At 34.9% G+C, this 22,445-nt stretch overlaps 1 protein-coding gene across 3 annotated transcripts in view; it reads left to right on the plus strand.

The window, feature by feature from the left end:
* SRP54 (signal recognition particle 54) overlaps positions 1 to 22,111 on the plus strand; it is a 44,327-nt gene extending 22,216 nt beyond the window's left edge. For all 3 annotated transcript variants that reach the window (XM_039256987.1, XM_039256986.1, XM_039256988.1), the window contains 11 exons: positions 748 to 814; positions 895 to 952; positions 5,287 to 5,437; positions 6,534 to 6,682; positions 7,205 to 7,305; positions 7,811 to 7,897; positions 11,299 to 11,372; positions 11,539 to 11,647; positions 17,573 to 17,743; positions 20,649 to 20,744; positions 21,598 to 22,111. In XM_039256987.1, the coding sequence (XP_039112918.1) occupies positions 748 to 814; positions 895 to 952; positions 5,287 to 5,437; positions 6,534 to 6,682; positions 7,205 to 7,305; positions 7,811 to 7,897; positions 11,299 to 11,372; positions 11,539 to 11,647; positions 17,573 to 17,743; positions 20,649 to 20,744; positions 21,598 to 21,689 (1,155 nt within the window). In that variant the 3' untranslated portion in view covers positions 21,690 to 22,111. The remainder of the gene's footprint in view (positions 1 to 747; positions 815 to 894; positions 953 to 5,286; positions 5,438 to 6,533; positions 6,683 to 7,204; positions 7,306 to 7,810; positions 7,898 to 11,298; positions 11,373 to 11,538; positions 11,648 to 17,572; positions 17,744 to 20,648; positions 20,745 to 21,597) is intronic.
* The last annotated feature ends 334 nt before the right edge of the window (positions 22,112 to 22,445 follow it).

Below are 22,445 nucleotides of genomic sequence, written 5' to 3' on the forward strand. Positions count from 1 at the left end.
AAAAATAAATAAACATTAAAAAAAAAAGTAATGAAGTGTCATGGATGGAGCTAGAGAGTATTATGCTAAGTGAAAGAAGTCAGAGAAAGACAAATACCATATGATATCACTCATATGTGGAATTTAAGAAATAAAACAAATGAGTAAGGGGAAAAAATAGAGAGACAAACCAAGAAACAGACTCTTAGGGTGCCTAGACGGCTCAGTTGTTTAAGTGTCTGACTTGATTTCGGCTCAGGTCATGATGTCATGTGAGATCAAACCCCATGTCAGGCCCTGCACTGAGAATACAGAGCCTGCTTGGGATTCTCTCTCTCTGCCCCTCCCTGCTTTCTCTCTCGCTCTCTCTCTCTCTCTCAAAAATAAACAAACCTAGACAGAAACCAAGAAAAAAGAAACAGACTCTTAAGTATAGAGAACAAATTGATGGTTACCAGAGGGGAGGTAGGTGAGGGGATGGGTGAAATAGGTGACAGGGATTAAGGAGTGGTGCTTGCTGTGATGAGCTCGGGTGTTGTATGGAATGGTTGAATCACTGTATTGAATACCTGCTAATAATATAGTACTGGTAACTAACTGGAATTAAAATAAAAACTTCTAAAAATGTAATAATAATAGTTGCAGGAGAATATGAGCAGTTTGACTTCAATCCTTAAGTAAATAACTAACAAGAATACACAGAAAAATATTATGTGTATAATAATTTATATTTATTGATATTTTATTTTTTAAATCTTCTTTTCCCAGTTAGCGTATTATTACCAGAGGAAAGGTTGGAAGACCTGTTTGATATGTGCAGACACATTTAGAGCAGGTAATGTGTTGAAATTTGAAAAACGTTCTCTGTAATTTTTATTTTCAAGTTTGAGGACTCATTAATTCTTTATTTTATAGGAGCTTTTGACCAACTAAAACAGAATGCTACCAAAGCAAGAATTCCATTCTATGGAAGGTGGGTTTCTGGTTTTTATTTTGATAGTAATGTCTTTATTAAGTTTGAATTTTATGCTATCTGGTCACATTTTTAATATTTACTTAGAGGTTTAAGTCTTTCTGGAACAAAGCGTATAATTAATAAATTATCTTTTATTATTGTACCATGACTCTTGTGATCCAGCCTCATAGATCAGAGTGGACATTGTTTAGTTCATAATTCTGCCTGTATTTACCATCTTGCCTTGCATGCTTTCTAACTTGATTCCCTATTCCCATTGGGATAGATCTTTCTTTTAAGAACTATCTGAAGCATTTCTTGATTAAACACACTGGTGTATTCCATATTGTCTGTTTCTTTAGTACATAATTTAAAAAGGTTTGTGTTTGATCATCTTAAAATAGCTTATATTTGTTATTACCTCAGATAGATTCTGATCATTGCTGGCCTTCATTTGATACAGTAGTTTAGTTAGGTAGTTTAAAATACATGTTAGAATGATTGATGAAAAAAATTGAGTCTAGATTGAATTTAGGACTTTTTGAGGGGATAGCATTTTTCTTAATATTATTAATATAAATGGTTTATTTACCCTTAGAAAGAAAGTTAAAGGAAGCTAAACTTTGAGGTAATTGAATGAATGATATCATTTAGTTAGTCACTGCCTTCTGCTTTTTGGCTGGCCAGAAATACTAATGAACTCTGGCTTTTCATGTTCTTTATTTAAATTTTTTCCTTTTTTTTAATGGTAATGTTTTATAGGTAGATTAAAGAATAATGTTAGGAATGTTATCTTTAGGATGGTTTCTAATACAGATTTAAAAATCAAGGGATAGGGGCGCCTGGGTGGCTCAGTTGGTTCAGGGTCCGACTTCGGCTCAGGCCACAATCTCACAGTTTGTAGATTCGAGCCCTGCGTTGGGCTCTGTGCTGACAGCTAGCCCAGAGCCTGGAACCTGCTTCAGGTTCTGTGTCTCCCCCTCTCCCTGACCCTCCCCTGCTCACGCTGTCTCTCTCTCTGTCTCTTAGAAATAAATAAAACATTAAAAAAATTTTAAAAATCAAGGGCTAAATAAAATCAAAGGATTAAAAAATCAAAGGATAATAAACAGTTGTATCTCGGGGCGCCTGGGTGGCTTAGTTGGTTAAGCGTCCGACTCTCGCTTAGGTCATGATAAACAGTTGTATCTTTAAGGTTCAGGATTTGTAAATATTTTAGCTGGTAATTACTTTTAACTATCGGCCAAAACCAAACCATTTTCTTTTAAAATTTATTTATCTTTTTTTTTTTTTTTTGCAGAGTAGGGGAGGGACAGAGAGAAAGAGAGAAAGAGAATCCCAAGCAGGCTCCACTTGGTCAGCATGTGGGGCTCAAACTTAAAAACTGTGAGATCATGATCTGAGCTGAAATCAAGGGTCAGACACTTAACTGACTGAGCCACCCAGGGACCCCCAAAGCCAGAGCATTTTTAAACTGTTATCTCAATACCATTTATTAAATAATCCCTCCTTTGCTCATGTAAACTTAAAAAACATCATGCGTGTTGGAGTAAAGTATTAGTGTATCATTGTTTCCTCTGGGAGGACTGAAGGGAGTGAAGGGAAGAATTTGAACTGTATCTCTGCTGTTAAATTTACATATTAGCATTTATTTTAGGTGGTGTTACATATAGGACTGTTTGTTATATTATCATTTGTTCTGTGTTTATTAAAAACGCTATTTTACATAAAACTTTTGAAGAAGTGAAAGCACTAACAGTTTCACTTCCCAGTTACCAGTTTTTAGTGTGTCCACCTGTGCTTTTTTCAATGTCAGTACAAACGACCACACAGATAGAAAGATAATTTTAAATTGGAGTGTTACAGTGCTTGGTAGCTTGATTATTGTGATAGCGGTTATATATAAATTTGTCAAAACTCATCAAAATGAACACTTAAAATAGTGTGTCTTACTGTATATCAGTAGACCACTGTAGAGTTGATTACAAATGGGATCTTTCTTTTTTAATTACAAATGGGATCTTATGACCAGATTGTGATTACTCTTAGGAGGGAGTGTGGTGCTGGTTATTTTGGTTTTTGATCTGGGAGTGTTTGCTTTATGAAAAAATTCACTGAGTTTACAATTTGTGTAACGTTTCTTTATATATATTGTACTTCATTAACATATTTACAAAAAATGGGATCTTAATAATTCTGGAATAGACAGTATACTGTTTGAGGTAATTTTTTTTATGTCCTCACTGCATTCCATTGTATACAAGTATATAATTAATTCCCTTTTTATGAACAGCTTTGATCGTATTTTTGGGTACATTTATAAATTTTACTTGTATCTTCAGCTTATTTAAAAATATCTGGTAATGCTAATCTCTTTTTTTCCCAACATTCTCTTGTCTAGTCTCACCTGCTTTTCCTGTATTAAATTTTAAGACTCCTTATTAAGTTCCAAAAAGAGAAATCTTCCTAAGATTTTGATTGGAACTACACTGAAACCAATTAACTTAGTGGAGAGTTGACATCTTTACTGTATCTGTACTGAACCTTCTATGTCATTTTTGCTTTAAAAATATATGTCCTTAAATATAGTATTAAAATATAGTATTTTTTTTCACTTAAATCTCATACGTATTCTTATTAAATGCCTTCAAACTTGATTTTTATTGTTGTTAATTTAGGGGGTAAACTTTTTTAAACATGTGTCTTTTCATTTGACAGTATTGATTCGTATAAAAAGTTGCCGCTACTGAAAACAGTGCAAATTAAAATGGGATTTCATTTATTTTTCTTTTTTTAAAATTTAAATGTTTATTTGTTTTTGAAATGGAGAGAGATAGAGAGAAAGAGATGGAGGGAGACAGAAGATCTGAAGTGGGCTCTGTGCTGGCAGCAGAGAGCCCAACGCAGGGCTTGAATTCATGAACTGTGGGATCACGACCTGAGTCAAAGTTAGGCATTTAACTGACTGAGCCACCCAGGAGCCCTGGGATTTCATTTCTTGATTTTCAAGTTGAAAAGATTTTTGAGAATTGTGAAAATGTAGTGAAATAGCAACGAAATTAAACTTTTATGGGAGACTCCTTTTAGGAGCTAAAACCCTACCATCAAATATAGTAACATTCAGATTATAGGAGTACCAGAAGAAGAGAGAGAAAAGGGGGCAGAAAATTTATTTTAGGAAGTAATAGCTGAAAACTTCCCTAATTTGGGGAAGGAAACAGACATCCACATCCACGAGGCACAGAGAACTCCCATCAAAATCAACCAAAAAACCAAAAGCCTAAATTATCAGATCATTAGATCCAAATTCAGGCTGTAAGAATACGTTATCACAATTTCAAAGAAACATTGTGAACTCTTTATATTGACTATATTTTTAATACCAAGAAATTGAAAAAAACCTCAAATGACCAACAATAGGGCATTTATTTAATAAATGATTGTGTAGCCATATGATGATATGCTATATAGCCTCAAACTCATGTTTTACAAGAATATTCAATGGTTTTATTTCTTTATTAGAAAAATTTTTTAACATTTATTCATTTTTGAGAGATAGAGCATGAGTAGGGGAGGGGCAGTGAGAGAGGGGGAGACACAGAATCTGAAACAGGCTCCAGGCTCTGAGCTGTCAGCAAAGAGTCCAATGTGGGGCTTGAAACCGCGGTTTGTGAGATCATGACCTGAGCCAAAGTCAGACGTTTAACCAACTGAGCCACCCAGGTACCCCATTAGTGGTTTTATAAAATGCTTATGAAAGGGTGTTAAATGGGAAAGCATGTGTGCAACACTAACTCAATCAGTTATATAAGAAAATATATATAAGAAAATATAGGGGCGCCTGGGTGGCTCAGTCGATTAAGTGTCCGACGTCGGCTCAGGTCATGCTCTCGCGGTTTGTGGGTTCGAGCCCAGCGTAGGGCTCTGTGCTGACAGCTAGCTCAGAGCCTGGAACCAGTTTTGGATTCTGTATCTCCCTCTCTCTCTGACCCTCCCCTGCTCACACTGTCTCTCTCTCTCTCTCTCTCAAAAATAAAAACATTTTTAAAAAGTTTAAAAGAAAAGAAAATATAAAAAGTATTTGAGGAAAACACGTTAAGATAAGAAATGCAGCAGAATCACATAGAATTTTGTAATTAGAAAACTGGATATTGCTTTATGCTGCTCTAGAAGTGGTTTGCTATTTTTACTTTTCTTGTTTGCTATTTTAAATATTTATTAGATATTCTAAATTGAAATTGTGATCATTATGACTTTTTCAGAATAAAGGTATACTAACAATTTCCAAATTATTAGTATTCATAAGTTTTGCTCTTGTGGTTTTTGTTAAATCATTTGTCCATGTTAAATAGCTATACAGAAATGGATCCTGTTATCATTGCCTCTGAAGGAGTGGAGAAATTCAAAAATGAAAATTTTGAAATTATTATTGTTGATACAAGTGGCCGCCATAAACAGGAAGACTCTTTGTTTGAAGAAATGCTTCAAGTCGCTAATGCTATAGTGAGTAGCTTTCAATTTAATAACATTGTAAGGACTTTGGTTATTTTAATTGCAAAACCTGATTGAATTTATGATCCATGTAAATTTATAAATTATTTTTTGCCTGTAGGATAGATTCCAAGTAATTTATTTCTATTTTGATTACATATATCTATATGGTAAGGACTTAATTTTCTCTACATTAGGTATGAAATTTTCCTAAGTAAGTATCAAAAAAATTTTCCTTTCTTAATCATCTTATTAGTATATATAAAAAAAGAAAAAATTTAGAATTAACTTTTAATGTCTGTTGAATTTCCTTTCTGTAAACTATTTAAATTATATTGGAGTATTTACTTGAGATGGATTTTGAAAGATTTTCAAAATGAAGTGTTTTAAAATGTTAATCATCATTTAGTGTCTCTTTAAAATTATTATGGAAGTAATCTGGGGAGAAAAAGTGGTTTATAAATAATCTGTAGCACATATTTTGCCCATGAACCTCTGTTTTGCCATTGAAGAGTTGGCAGTAAATCTTTAGTTAATGGTTAATACTAGTGATGTGTTTTTTTTTTTTTTTTTAGCCATGGCATTATTTTGACCTAGTTGAGCAGAGCTAAGGGAAAGAGCCTCACCTCTCTTTTATTAATTTTCATTGTAGTGCACACTATTACATGTTTTTTCCTCTGATTTACTTTTGCTCTTCACATTACTCAGAATGTGATTCCTCTAGATCTTTGCATAACTTTTTTCCTCTTTATTCAGGTCACACCTTAGGTAAAATGTTACTACCTCCAGAGAGACCTCCCCTGGCCGCCCCACCTAAAGAAGCCTCCCACATCTCAAAACTCCATTTTAATTATCGTACAGCTGAAAGTTTACTCTCCCATTTATTATGTCTCTTCTGACTAGAATGCAAGTCTTAAAGAACTAGGATTTACTTATTCATCTCTTTGTCTCAGGACATAAATGCTGCCTAATACATAGTATTCTCTTAATAAATATTTACTGACTGAATGAATAATTATTTATAGTAAATATTTTTTATAAGGCTTATAATGATAACATTTGCTTAAGAGCAGTAAAAATATGTATTATATTCATTTAAATTTTCTAGCAACCTGATAACATTGTTTATGTGATGGATGCCTCCATTGGGCAGGCCTGTGAAGCCCAGGCAAAGGCTTTTAAAGATAAAGTAGATGTAGCCTCAGTAATAGTGACAAAACTTGATGGCCACGCAAAAGGAGGTGGTGCACTCAGTGCGTAAGTATCATTGATGCTATTGTCCTAAATCTTGGTTGTGTGTGTGTGTATTTATGGCTTTCTTTTTGATTCTTTAAAATATATTCAAGGGGCACTTGGGTGGCTCAATCAGTCAAGCACCTGACTCTCCATTTTGGCTTGGGACATGATTTCACAGTTCTGAGATTGAGCCCCGTTGTCAGGGTCTGTGCTGACAATTCAGGGCCTACATAGGATTCTCTCTCTCCTTCTCTCTGCCTCTCCAATGCCAAAGTAAATAAATAAACATGTAAGAAAATAAAGTGTATTCCAAGATACACTCAAATTTAAATAATTAAAAATAAAATAAAAATATATTCCAGTAGTGACCTTAATACGGTCTATAACAGAAGCTTAAATTGAAACAGAATTTTGGAGTCTTTCTGTTCCATTTTAATAGGTGAAAAGAAACTTGAACTGTGTACCTTTGTCTAATTACTCTGAAATCTGCCAGAAATTTATTCGCATTTTTGAGATTGTGTTATATTTTCTTTTTCTTTGCAGAGTTGCTGCCACAAAAAGTCCAATTATTTTCATTGGTACAGGGGAACATATAGATGACTTTGAACCTTTCAAAACACAGCCTTTCATCAGCAAGCTTCTTGGTATGTATAGTGGTGGGGGATATAGTAAAAATCTCTAAAAAATAGCATAGAGCCTTGGGGTGGATTAGGATTTTAATCCTGCCCTCTCATTGAGTAGTTCAGGAAAACTATTACCTTCTATGATTTATCTTCCTCACCTGTAAAAAAGTAAGGCTGATGGTTTTCTGCTTCTTGTGATAGATTGGTAGAATGAGCAACTCAATGGAAAATTCTTAGGAAAAGTTTTAGAGCACAGTACAAAAATATGTGGTTGTGGTAATAGCAGGGCTAATGGCAGTAAAACTTCTATACTAGGTAATAGAATTAGAGAGCATGGAATTTGGAACCCTGGGCTGGAGTCCCTGATTTGTCACTTAACCTTTCTAGGTTCAGTTTTCTCACCTGTAAAGTATAGTAGGAACATTTGATCTGCTATCTCACATGGTTATTATCAATGGGCATGTGTTTTGTATAACGTAAAGCAGCGTATGCTATGGTTAATTTTTCTTTTTTTTGGGTCTTGTAGGTATGGGTGACATTGAAGGACTGATAGATAAAGTCAATGAGTTGAAGTTGGATGACAATGAAGCACTTATAGAGAAGTTGAAACATGGTATATGAATAGCAAAAAGCATTTGCTGTCAGATGTCTTCCAATGATTTCTTTTTGATAAAGCTATAATTTGTTTGAAATGATAAATCTCTTATTAAAGTTAGTTCTGCAAATGGTTATTTTATACATGCTTTGTATGCAAATCATTTTAAATCTCAGATATGTGAGCAGTTGTAGAATTGAGTATTTTTATTTTCTTTCTTGTAATCAAACTGCCTTAAAATTAAAATTGAAATGGAGTTTCTTAAAGTAAAACAGGTTAAATGTAAGTTAGAACACTCTTTCTAATCTGTTTACTTATAAATTATGTGTGTATATATGTGTGTATATATTTTTCACATAATAAAATAATGAAGAAATTACAAGGAAGAGATTAGTAAGCACACCCATTTTTTGACTCCACATTAAAGACCACTCCTGTAGAGGATATACATTAGAATATACATTATGATTAAGAGCTCAAGTTCTTAAATCTATCATACCTGAATTTATATCTGATCAATTTTCAGCTGTATAGCTTTTCCAAATTATTTAACCTTAATTTCCTTATCTGTAAAAAGTAGGTAAAACTAAGTATCTCTCTCATGGAGTTGTGAAGATTAAGTCAGCTGATGTATATAAAATGTCCCAACACATCAGAAGCCTTCAGCATATATTATTATTGGCCATTCAGTTTTTCTCGAGATGATCTTTCTTTTAGTTTCCATGGTCACATACGATCCCTATCCTACATCTTTGCTCTTTCTCACTCATCTTGTCAGTTACCTATGTCTTTATCCCTCTCTTAAATGTTGGTATTTTTCAAGGATCATGCTAGGTCATCTTTCTCTGGAGCTTCAGACTCATATCTGTATGTTTATTATTAGATCCTTCTTAGATGTTCTGTAGACACGTCAAGTTCCTCATATCCGTGTCTTCTCATCCTAACCTCCCACCCCATTGTTATCATCAATGAATGTTAACGTCATTTGTCTTATTGCCAGAGTTAGGAACTTGGGCATTGTCACGGCCTCTCTTATTTCTTCCTCACCCTGCCCATTCCTTTTCCTGTCAGTCAGCTTGTCCTAGTGATTCTGCCTCCTATCTTTATCATTCCATTTCCTTCCCCAGCTCCAGTAATTACACAAGTTTATCTCTTGCCTAGATTGTTTGTTCTACGTCTTTTACCAGACCTTTCTGTTTCTTGGATTCTTCCCTTTGGATCCATTTTTTATACTGTAGCCAAAATGATCTTTCAGAAATGCAAGTTTGATCCTATTACTGCTTTTCTCAAAATCTCTCAGTGACTTCCCCTTGCTCTTAGAATGTTTGTTTTTTTTTAATGTTTTTAATTTATTTTTTGAGAGACAGATACAGAGTGAGCAGGGGAGGGTCAGGGAGAGAGGGAGACACAGAATTCAAAGACAGGCTCCAGGCTCTGACCTAGCCGTTAGCACAGAGCCCGACGTGGGGCTCGAACCCACAAACGGTGAGATCATGATCTGAGCCCAAGTCGGATGCTTAACCGACTGAGCCACCCAGGCGCCCCATCCTTAGAATGTTTTTACTTTTTACGTGACTCTACTGTCAGGCATCTGGCTGGCTCAGTCGGAGGACCATGCAACTTGATCTCAGGTTTGTGAGTTTGAGCCCCACATTGGGTATAAGGATTACTTAAAAATAAAATCCTTAAAAAAATGACTTATCATCTAGCCCACATCCTCGACATCATTTTTGATGCTCTTCTTTGTAGCATTCCATGTGCCAGTCATGCTGAATTTCTCTCAGCTTTTAAATGTACGTTGCTATCTGTTACCTCTGTGCCTTTGCCTATTAGACGGATACCTTCTCTCTTCTTCCTGCCTCCACCCTCCTCTCCCCAGCCATACGGGCTAGCTCCTATTCATACTTAAGTCTCTCCTTCTTTAACAAGGACATTTTACCTGTTCCCTGGACTGAGTTAGAACTCTTTGCTTTATGTTTCCATTGCACCCTGTAATTTTTGTATTACTCATCACAATTATTACATCTCTGTCTTCCCTGCTTGAAGGTGAAGGTAAATTTCATAGCTGTGTTCCTCACCTTTTGTGTTTACAGCATCTAGCACAGTTTCTGGCACTTAGTAGATCTCTAATAAATATTTATTGAATGAACGAATCTATCCCTCATGGCCTGGCTCTTTTCCCCTGCGTTCCTCTATGTTGAATAGCCTTACCACCTCTTCCACTACCACATTAAACTGGGTAAAATATCCCTAGTCAGTCTACTTTTTGACTCTTAGGTCTCTCCTTATGTCTGCATTTTGCTTCTACTCTTAGCATTCTACTCATTTCTGTGGTCAACAAGGGCAAAACTAGTAACCTTTCTTTTTTCCCTTGGTTCCCAGTGTTTAAGTGTTATCCTTCTTTTGTTTTCAAACTCTTCACTTGGCTTCCATGACAGTGGATTTCCTTTATTATCATGGCTTCATTTATCACTTATGCATAATGGCCAAGTAGTATTTCAGCCTTAACTTTTTCTACCACTGTTTAATTCTGCATTTCAAGCAGCCCGCTATAACATTTCTTTAAAAATATTGTATTGCCACTTAAATTCAGAATGGCTAAAGCCAAATAGTTTTCCACTTATATCTTTAGAGCATAAATAGAAAATACTCTGGATTTTTGTTGTTGTTAACTGAAGTTAGTTTACATGTAATGGAATGCTTAGATCTTAAGGGTATCATTCCATCAATTTTGATAAATGCATAATAACCCGTATCTGTCAGGAAACAACATTTCCATTATGTAGAAAGTTTGCTTATACTCCTTTCCAGTAAATACTTCATAGTATAGGAATCCTGGAGTATGTCCTTCCCCTCATGCCCCCACCTGGCTCCTTTGACTCAACATCAGATTTTTGACATTCATCCATGTAGTTGCATGTACCTGTAGCTTATTCTTTAATTGCTGAGTAGTATTTCATCCACAGTCTATCTATTTTCTTGTTTATGGACAGCTAAGTTGTTTATAAAATGCCAAATGATCTTCTAAAGTGTTTTTGCCACTTGACATTCCCACCAGCAGTATATGACAATTCTGCTTGCTGCCCATTTTGCCCCACATCTTCTTTAACTTTTGGTGTTGTCAGGCATTTTAATTTTAGTCATCCTAGTGGGTAGCGTTTACCTGCCTCGTTTTCACATTTTTTGTGTATTTGTTGTTTTTCATTTTCTCTGATAGAATGTAAAGTTCTATGTATCTGTGTATCTTCTTACTACATTCATCGTATGATCTTGCCTACAGTAACTGCTCAGGAATATTTATTGATTAGATGTTTTGTAAGTGTGTTTCAGAATGAACCCATGACTAAGAAAAAGATTAATTTTATTGAATGAAAATGCTCACTTTCTAATATATCTGAATCATTTATGTTATATTGCAGGTCAGTTTACGTTGCGAGACATGTATGAACAATTTCAAAATATCATGAAAATGGGCCCCTTCAGTCAGATCTTGGTTAGTTATTCTAAAAAGTTTTTTTCCATCTTCTTTGGTTTTTCATTAAAATTTTTAGGAGTAGATGCATTTGCTTTCATTATTTTTGCTATTGGATAAAAATGCTTTAAAAATTTAGTTTCAAACAAGCTATTGTTGATTTTATGTTTAAATATATCTATTTTAGGGGATGATCCCTGGTTTTGGAACAGATTTTATGAGCAAAGGAAATGAACAAGAGTCAATGGCAAGGCTAAAGAAATTAATGACGATAATGGATAGTATGAATGATCAAGGTAAGATAGCAGATTACTTGATTTAGAGGACAGTGTTATGAATATTTGGAAGGGCATAGTTTCACTGTGTTCTTGTGGACAAGATGGGGAAAAATTTAGATTGGAAGATTATTGTTAGGTAGATTTGTAGGCCCATGAAAGCCCTTTGAAAACTCAAAGGGTTGTAATTACTGGACTGATTTCATCAGAGAGAGAAATGTCTTGTACAGTTCTCCAAATGAGTTTCATAAAAAGAACACTAGTTCTTCATAATGATGATAGAAATAAATTGAAAGGGGAATTCTGGGTTAAAAAAAAAACTATTATGTGTATTATAAGTGTCCTCATAGCTCTCATATACTAACATGAACTGTGAATCTGTAAGAAAGAGAGGTAGCTTAAGCAATGTTTACAAACTTATTTTGTACTGAAACTTTCAAAGTTTCAGTCTTCTTAGAAGTACACTGCTCTCAGGGTGCCTGGGTAGCTCAATTGGTTGAGCATCCGACTCTTTGTTTTGGCTCAGATCCTGATCCCAGGGTCATTGGATCAAGCCCCATATTGGCCTCTGTGCTGAGCACGGAGCTTGCTTGGGATTCTCTCTCTCTGCCGTGCACGTATGCACTCTTACTCTCTAAAATGAAAAAAGAAAGATAGAAAGAAAGAAGGAAGGAAAGAAAAGAAAGACAGACAGACACAGAGACACTGTTCTCTGTAATCCTGTATTATCACTACCTATTATACTTCCAGGTCTTTTATCTGATCCTTAGCCCATTAACATTTCTAGTACCATTACTCCTCTACCTTTTTTTCCAGTTTTTTAGCATCCTTTCTGATGCATCCCAGCAGATACACCAAACATTTTTTTGGCCTAACTCTACCACTTGACCTCTGACTTCATTTACAAAGAAACACAGGCTTTTGGCATTGAATTCCCTCAGTCTTTGGCTAACCTACCAATAAGATTGTGGAAGCCACAAACCACTCTTCAAGCTTTTTCAAGGACTTAGGTCTCCCTCGGTAAAATCCTTTCCTGGATCTCCTCTCTTCTCATTTTCTGACTTTTCTTCACATCAGCATATAAACATTCTTAAGTTCACATTTTCTGAGCTATACTTCTCCCTCATGCTTTTTTTTTTTTTTTTTAACTCTTTTTCTCTTTTTAGTCAAACTTTTTTAAAGAACAATTTGTATTTTTCTTAAACGAGTGAAATCTCACTCTGTCACCACCATTGCTTGGAAATAGATCCTACTAAGATTTACAGTAACCTACTGGGCTGCTCCAATGGGTCCTTTTCAGTCTTTTTCTTGACCTTTACAACATTAACTGTTGTTAATCACCTTTTTTCTTGGTTTCTATTATACCATCTCCCCACTTTTACCCTTACCTTTCTTGTTAACTCAGTCACTTTCCCAGCCTGACCCTTAAAATGAATACATATTACAAGTTTTATCCTCAATGTTTCTTCTCATTCTACTTATTTTCTTTGAATAATTCATCCACATCTGTGCTTTCTCTATGATTCACTGATTATTTTTTGTGTTCTCTACCTCTTTCCTAAGCTCTAGGCTTTCATAGTAACCCAGATAAGATTGTGTCTTTCTCATCTCTGTATTTTTAAGACCACAAAAAGTTTTGTGTGTAGAATTAATAATTGCAGCCATATCTAGAGTATTTACTCTGTCCAGAGCACTTTATATAGATTAACCCATTTAATCATCACAGTCACTCTCAAGGGACAGAATCCATTATTATGCAGCTTTTGTAGGTTAGGAAACTGAGATATAGGAAAGTTGAGTAATTTGTCCAAGGATGCTAGCAACAAAGTGGAGAGACTGGGCTTCAAACTCAGGCATTTTGGCTCAAGAGTCTACACTCTGGATCAGCTCCTCTCTAGATGCTCACTAAATGGTGGACAGACCTCTTTATTTATATATTTGAAAGTTATCTGAGGCACAGATCCAAAATGTAGTTTTTCTCCTTTGGTGAGTGACACTTCCATCTATCTGATACATATCTTTCTGCTCAGTCATCTAAGCTAGAAACTGGGGTCAAACTAGATTTATATCCTTGCTGATTTTCTGTCTAGTGGTTCAGTTGATTACGGAGGTAAAGGTATTGAAGTGCCTAACTTTTCTTAGTTGTGTCAGTTTTCTGTCAGGTAAGCTCTTTTGTTGGATACAGTGTATATTTAGGATTCTTAGGTCTTCTTGGTGAATTGATCTTTTTATCATAATGTCTGTAATGTTCTCCTTTGTTCCTTGTCATTTTGTCTGATTAAAATTTTTTTTTCATGTTTGTTTATTTTGAGAGAGAATGCAGAGCATAGCAGGGGGGAGGGGCAGAGAGGGATGGGGCAGGGGAAGAGAGAGAGAATATCAAGCAGGTTCCATGCTATCAGCACAGAGCCAGATGAGGGGCCCATTCTCAGGAACCACGAGATCATGACTTGAGGTGAAATCAAGAGTTGGATGCTTAACTGACTAAGCCCGCCAGGCGCCCCAATTTTGTTTGATATTAATCTAGCTTTCTTTTAATTGATTGCTTGCATTGTGTATCTTTCTCCGTACTTTCACTTTTATTATTTTTTTTAACATTTATTTATTTATTTAGAGAGAGACAGAGGGTGAGTAGGGTAGGGGCAGAGAGAGAGAGAGAGAGAGACGTAATCCGAAGCAGGCTCTAGGTTCTGAGCTGTCAGCACAGAGCCCGACGCAGGGCTCCAACCCACGAACCATGAGATCATGATCTGAGCTGAAGTCAGAGGCTTAATTGACTGAGCCACCCAGGTGCCCCTAAATAGTTTTCTTAATGGTTGCTTTAGGTCTTACAGTATGTTAACTTAAAACAGTGTACTTCTATCAGTATTTTACCACTTTTAGGGAAATTTAGGAACCTTAACATTATCTTAGGTTTAGTGAGTTCCATTACCTAAATATTTCTCATATCTTCCGTCTTCTCTATGTCTCTGAATCCCTTACATTAGTTCATACACTCATCATTTCTCTTTTTTTTTAGACATATCATTTCTTACCGAGATCGCTATCATAGGTTCCTAACATTTCCCTTTCTCTTTTTGCATCTTGTCTTTTCAGTTTGTCTTCTTCATTGCCACAAGAATGGTCTTTCTAAACATAAAAAATTCTGGGGTCTAACTCCTTCAATGGCTCTTTAATGTTGTCATAATGAATTTGAAACTTAAGCCTGGCATACAAGTTCTTTATAATCTTGTCCTTATCTACTTTTGCAACTTCTTAAATTTCAGCTCTTATCCAAGCTTGGTTTTCTTCTACACAAAACTATTTTTGTTCTAGAAATCCTAGAATGTCCCTTGCTCCTTTCTCTTCTTTACTTAACTCAGACTTGTCCTTCAGGATTATTCAGTTAAAGAGAAACCTGTCCTTCAGGATTATTCAGTTAAAGAGAAACCATCAGCATAGAGTCTTTCCTGACTTCCTTCTGTAAATTATGCCCCCTTTTGCCATTTGCTTAACTCCATCATATTGCTTATCGTGATGTGCTATTATTAGCTTGTCTTTTTCTTCACTCCACTTGAGTCTTAGAATACATATTTCCTAAGTATTTTATAGTGAAGATGTGGCTTAAAAGCTGCATTTATGAAATGGATATAGATTTTAATGACTATAAGTTTATTCTGAGATAGTTTGCTCTTTATATATATCTCACTGGTAATCAAACCTTACCATTTAATTCACTTCTGGACTATATGCTTAGAGGGCGTAGACAAATTAGAAGATATATTTAGGAAATCAGGATGGTAAATGGAGTTCTAAATCATGCTTAGAGGAACAGGCAAAAGAGTTATTTGTAATCTAGAGGAAATTCACAAGAATTTGAAATATTCTCTTAAATTCTCAAGTATTTGAGAATATTGGAAAGCCTTATTCTTTGTACCTGGCAAGAAGATACGTTATGCAAATAGGAAAAGTGCCAGACAAACATATTTCATTTTAATATGTGAAAAGATATTATACATTAATATCTAATATATATTATATGTTAATAAAAATATATTAAGTAAGTCTATTTATTTGAGAGAGAGAGAGAGAGAGTGTGTGTGTGTGTGTGTGTGTGTGAGTGGGAGTGGGGGAGGAGCAGAGAGAGAAGGAGAGAGAGAATCTCAAGTAGGCTCTGCACTGATGCAAGGTTTGATCTCACAAACCATGAGATTGCGACTTGAGCCAAAATCAAGAGTCAGATGCTTAACCGACTAAGCCACCCAGGCACCCCGGAAATATTTTCCATAATTATAGGTATATTAGAATGACATAGATTACTGTATTTCAGATAGTGGGTCACCTCTCCTGGGGATATTAAGATGGAATCTAGATGAGCATATATGGGGAATGTTGTAGAGACAATGCAGACTTAATAGAAATTTTGACTAAAGTCCATCCTGTTCCTGAGATTGTATGCAGCTAAAGCCAGAAGAAATGCACATGGTACTCTAAAAGGTATAAAAATGCTGGAGGGATGGGGTGCCTGGATGGCTCAGTCAGTTAAGTGTCTGACATTGGCTCAGGTCATGATCTCACAGTTTATGAGTTTGAACCGGGCATCGGCCTCTCCACTGACAATCCACAGCCTGCTTGGGATTCTCTCTCTCCCCCTCTCTTGCTGCCTCTCTCCCACTCATGCTTTCTCTCTCTCTCAAATAAATAAACTTAAAAATTAAAAAAAAAATGGGGCTCTTGGGTGGCTCAGTCAGTTAAGTGTCTGACTTTGGCTCAGGTAATGATCTCATGGTTTGTGAATTTGAGCCCTGTGTCGGGCTCTGTGCTGACAGCTCAGAGGTTGGAGTCTGCTTCAGATTCTGTGTCTCCCCCTCTCTCTGCCTTTCCCCCCTTTGCATTCTGTGTGTCTCTCTGTCAAAAATAAACATCAAGGGGCGCCTGGGTGGCTGAGTTAGTTGAGTGTCTGACTTCCACCCAGGTCATGATCTTCCTGCTGGTGAGCTTGAGCCCCACGTCAGGCTCTGTGCTGACAGCTTGGAGCCTGGAGCCTGCTTCAGATTCGGTATCTCCCTCTCTCTCTGCCCTTTCCCTGCTTGTGTTCTGTCTCTCTCTGTCTCTGAGAAATAAATAAATGTAAAAAATGAAAATAAAAAATATTTTTTAATTAAAAAATATTCTTTGAAAAAATTTTTTTAAAAATGCTGGAGGGAACTAAGTCATTCTTCATGTTACAGAAAGGATTAAAATACTAATAATTACTTGATTATAGAAAATATAACCATTGTTGTCTTGATGATAGACAGAACCTACCTACTTCCACTTGCTTAAATGCCAAATTTATGATGTAAATGTTACTAGTTATTTAGAAATGAGCAATATTCTTTTTTGCAATACACCTTATACTTTTAATAAATGCTCTGAGGAGCAGTTGGATATGAGATATGAAAAAAGTGGACATGGGTTTCAAAGGTTTTCAGAATGTTCTATTTTACTTAAACTGGGGTGAGTACATTTGTATTTGTTTAAAGTTGATTTATTTATTTTTGGAGAGAGCACTGTGAGCAGGGGGAGGTGCAGAGAGGAAGGGGAGAGAGAATCCCAAGCAAGTCCCCTGCTGTCGGCGCAGAGTCCAATGTGGGGCTCAATCCCACAAAACATGAGATCATGACCTGGGCCAAAATCGAGTCAGATGCTTAACAGACTAAGCCAGGAGCTTAGTGGGTTTATTGTTAATAACCAGGGGGTTTATTGTTCTTACAGCTTATAAATATTATAAATGTTCTTTTGAATATATTCCATGTTTAACTTTTAAAAATTAGATGCAAACATGGCAGATGAGAATAACATTTGTTAAATCTGGTGGTGGTTTCACCATTTTATTTGTTTTTGTGTGAGGGGTATTTGTACATAACTGTTTTGATAGTGAAGGTTAATTGTATGTAAGTGAAAATAATTAATCCTTGTCTACAGAACTTGACAGTACTGATGGTGCCAAGGTTTTTAGTAAACAACCAGGAAGAATCCAAAGAGTAGCAAGAGGATCAGGTGTGTCAACAAGAGATGTTCAAGAACTTTTGACACAATATACCAAGTTTGCACAGATGGTAAAAAAGATGGGAGGTATCAAAGGACTTTTCAAAGGTAAGAAAAGTAACTAACTCATCATTTGTTAACATACTGAAAGTAAAGCAAGAAGTTGAGAAACTAAAGTTAAAGCCAGAGAGTGCTACCAGGATTAGCAAACATATTCCTGAATTTCAGGTTATACCCAAGTACTTGAATGTGATCTGTGATTTATCTGTTTTCAGATTCAAAGTAATAAACACTAATATTTTTAAAAAAAATTTTATGTTTATTTATTACTGAGACAGAAAGAAACAGAGCATGAGTGGGGGAGGGGCAGAGAGAGAGGGAGACACAGAATCCGAAGCAGGCTCCAGGCTCTGAGCTGTCAGCACAGAGCCTGATATGGGGCTTGAATTTACAAACTAGGAGATCATGACCTGAGCTGAATTTGGATGCTTAACCAACTGAGCCACCCAGGTGCCCCAAACGCTACTATTTTTTTTAAAAAACAAACTTAATGCCTTTATTTTTATGATGTAATATATATTAAAGAAAATTTATAGCATATAAGAAAGAGTAAGAAAAAAACTTAAAACACCTATTACCTTTTCTCTCCAGAGAATCTTATGGGACTTATTGCAAATAACATTTGGTAAACTAGTGCTTTCTTCTGATACATCATGACTCTTTTTCTGTATTTTCAAATATTCTTCAAAAAATAACTTCCAATTATGCTTATATCTTTGTTTAGTGCAATGGTTATTTATGTTGATTCATTTCCTGCTATATCAGTATCAGTTCCTGCATCAGCTCCTGTGCAGTCTTCCATGAGGCCAGGGATTTTGTTGCTTTTGATTAGATACATAGCAGATGCTGAATGAATTTTGTAGTAATTTAGTATTTCCAATTTGGTGGTTAAATGTTTTTCAGTATGTGTTTTTTAGATTACTACTCGAGTTTAACGTCTCTTCATACATTTTTTTTAGTGCGAATTTCCTTGGTGAGTCACCTCTTAGGTTCCTTGTTTATGTGTCTTTTCCCCCTATTGCTTTGTAGTAACTCTTTAAAATGTTTAGCTTATGTCTGCAAATACTTTATCCAGTTTTCGTTTGCCTTTTACTTTTATTTTTTTTTAGTGAAAGGAAGTTTTCATTTTTAATGTAGCCAAGCCTATTTATCATTTTCTTTCTTTTATGTCCTTCAAAGCCTTCCCCATGTTGATACTACAGTAGCCACCTATATTTTCTATTTTGGTTTTATTTTTTAGGTTTTAACTTTTTATCCCATTTGAAATTTATTTTGCTGTGTATTGTATAAAATAAAAAGATAAATTTACTTTTCCAAAGAGTCAATCAACTGTCCTAGTCTTCTCTTAAAATTTCTTTTCTGTATTATAAACACTACTAAAGTGAATTTATTATTTTAAAATACATTGATTAGATAATCTCCAAAGATAAAGCAATACCACTGAATAGCTCTCTAAAGAGGATGAATATTTATAGAAGTTTTTATCACCATTTGTCTTTGACACTTATTTTCTATGCTTGTTATATTCTATTTTCTTTTTTGTGGCAGGGAGGAAAGTTAGACTAACATGTTTAAAATTGGTTGTAGTTCTTCACATCACATGCTGCTTCAGATAGTGATTATTGAACACATTATGTCAGTTTAACATTTTTTCCAAATAATCCTGACTATTCTTGATAGAACTGCAGATCTAAGCACTGATTACTCAAGAAAGGCACAATCAAGGTGAAATGAGCAGTGAATGTGGCACACATTCTTGTCACACCAAGCTCTTAATATTTTTTAGAAGTTTTAAATCCTCAGAAACAAATACATATGACAGTTTACCAACGGACACAGAATTCATGTTTTTAAAAAATTTTTTTAAATATTTATTTTTTGAGAGAGAGGTAGAGCGTGAGGGGGGGGGGAGGGACAGAGAGAGAGGGAGACACAGAATCCGAAGCAGGCTTCATGCTCTGAGCTGTCTGCATAGAGCCCTACTGGTGGCTTGAACTCACGAATTGTGAGATCATGACCTGAGCTGAAGTCAGATGCTTAACTCACTGAGCCACCCCAGGCGCCCCATCTTATTTTATACAGATTCATTAATCATGAAAATTTTTTCACAGATTTGTTATATGTTTTATAAAAACATATCTTTCATTCATATATCTTAATTCATATAATTTATTCAGATTATCCAGCTTTGATGCTCATTTTCATAAATGCTTTTGAGAAGTACCAGAATTATGTTCCTTTGACATAATTTTGCTTGAAGCAACTCTACTTACTCATTATTGTTTCATTGATGATTTCTTTTGCTTCCTGTCTCTTAAGACCATAGCAGCTATTCTCTTAAAGGATGCTCTTATCTTTTCTGCCTCAGAGTGCATCTCTTTTATTGGCTTCCTTTTTTCCTGTGGAGTTTCAACCAAGTTTGTGGAAATTCATTGGTAAATGGAGTTGCATTATTTGTCTTTCTCTTGTCTGAAGCTTTTCATTATTTTTAATAGCTTCTTACATATAGGCAAATCTTCATGCTCTCTCAGAGTCATTCTGCTGTTTCATTTACCAGCAATCCAGGCTCATTCTTGATTAACTTCTATCTATAAAGTCAGTTTTTTGTTTAGCATTCTCCCATATGACTTACTAAACAATTGTTGTTATAGCTCATTGTTAATAACCACTGGATACAATTTTAACAAAAATCATAGCCCTTAAAAAGTCCCTTGAATATCCCTTAATATAGAATTTTATTATAGAATTTTGTTCTTTCTCAAAAATATGTATATAATTAAGATAAAGATTAGAAGGGAATATGTATAAATAGGAATAATGTGTTAGGGTAATAACCTAAGGTTATGGATGATAGTTTTAAAAATTTTACTCATTTCATTAAATTTTCTTTGATATCCTGATTATATTACATTCTTACATTCTACATGAACTCAAAACCTTTTTTTTTTTTCAGGTGGTGACATGTCTAAGAATGTGAGCCAGTCGCAGATGGCAAAATTGAATCAACAAATGGCCAAAATGATGGATCCAAGAGTTCTTCATCACATGGGTAAATATAAAGTTGTTGCCAGTTTATAATATACAGTTTAATTTATAGAGGTTGAGTTTTAATAAGCCTTCTGTTGTGATACTATGAAAATCTTTTCAAAGATGTATGATTTGAGGGAAATGGTCATCTGAATTCTCAGTTGAATGGTTCTAAGAGTGCTGTATAACAGGTTTTAATTTATTCTTCTGCTGTCACCTGGGTGATTTTTGAGCAAGATACTTAATCATCTTCTGTTAGTGTTTGTTCTAGTGACCTTTTGCGCTAGTTTGGAATCTGGGTATTCAGTGATGAGACTTTGAAATTATATAAGGATTCTGAAACCCAGTTAATGCCATGTAACCTATGAAAAGTTCCTTAAACTTTCTGAAACTCACTTTCCTCTTTTGTAAAATCACAGATAATATCTCATCAGGAAATTGTGAGCTACTATATTTGAAAGCACTTAGTACAGTTCTGGGCATACAGATGTTCAATAAATGATAAATTCTTTCCTTCCTGTAAGTCCTATGAAACAACTCTATTCTCCCAAATTGGTCATGATTTACAACAAGATTCTTTTGGACTTCCCAGAAAAAATGTTTTTGTTTAGATTTATTGACTTCCTATTGTGTAACATTATGTAACAGGTATTGTTCTAAGACCCTTTCATATATTATCTCATTTATATGAGCTATGTTTTATAGATAAGGATATTGGTGATAATACAAAATTTTAATTGGTTTGTTTTTCAAGGCTGATGACCAGATTGCAGTCAGATCCCAGTAAATTTTTTAGAAGTACTTCTTAGGCAAAAGTAATACATGTTTCAAATTCTGCATAATAATTATCTGAATTTACTCTACTTTCACTCTAGGTGGTATGGCAGGACTTCAGTCAATGATGAGGCAGTTTCAACAGGGTGCTGCTGGCAATATGAAAGGCATGATGGGATTCAATAATATGTAAAGAAGATGCCTTAATATAAACTGACTCAGTTGATTACATTATTTGCTGAGACCTCAGAGTTTCCCTTCTTTTTGCAAACAGGAAAAAAAAAAGTATTTTTCTTGCCTGTCTTGCTCTTTTTCTTCTTCTCATGTTTTTTCCCCCTTCTTTTCTTCTTCCTTCCTTCTTTCCTCTTCCCTTTGATATAAGGGAGGAATATATAGTTTTTGTGGAAATCATTTTATTTTTGCTTTAGATATTCTTCTGTTAGTCTTTACCACCATAATACTTATTAAGTTAAACAAATCATGATGTAAAATTTAGTACTTAAAAGTTTTTGTCTCAAAGGCCAAGCATTACATTTGTAAACAGTCCTGGTCAGTAGTTACATGATGTCTCAATAAAAGTGCTGTAAAATAAACTTCAAACTCGTTATAAATTAAGGAGTTGTTAACTTTCTTATGATTTAAATTCATCAGTGTATCGCATTAAAAGGCAGACAGAAAAACCAATTGCTATGTCACTTAAAACTAGTCCTGCACATATACCTTTAATTGGAAAAATGGTAGAATAACTTAACCGTAAGTATTAAGGATTTTTATTTAACTTAGAATAATTATGGTAACTTTGTCATACAACTCTTAGGCCTGCCATTTAAACTGAAATTATGAATTTGGTTAGTTTACAATATAATGTTTTGTATATAGCTTCCATTTTTTTAATCTCATATTTTTGAAGACTAATGGCAATATCTGGGGTTTTTTTGAAAAGCCAATT

The sequence above is a fragment of the Hyaena hyaena genome, unplaced genomic scaffold (genome assembly GCF_003009895.1).
Source record: "Hyaena hyaena isolate Hyena2069 unplaced genomic scaffold, ASM300989v1 scaffold_599, whole genome shotgun sequence".
NCBI classification, from domain to species: Eukaryota; Metazoa; Chordata; class Mammalia; order Carnivora; family Hyaenidae; genus Hyaena; species Hyaena hyaena.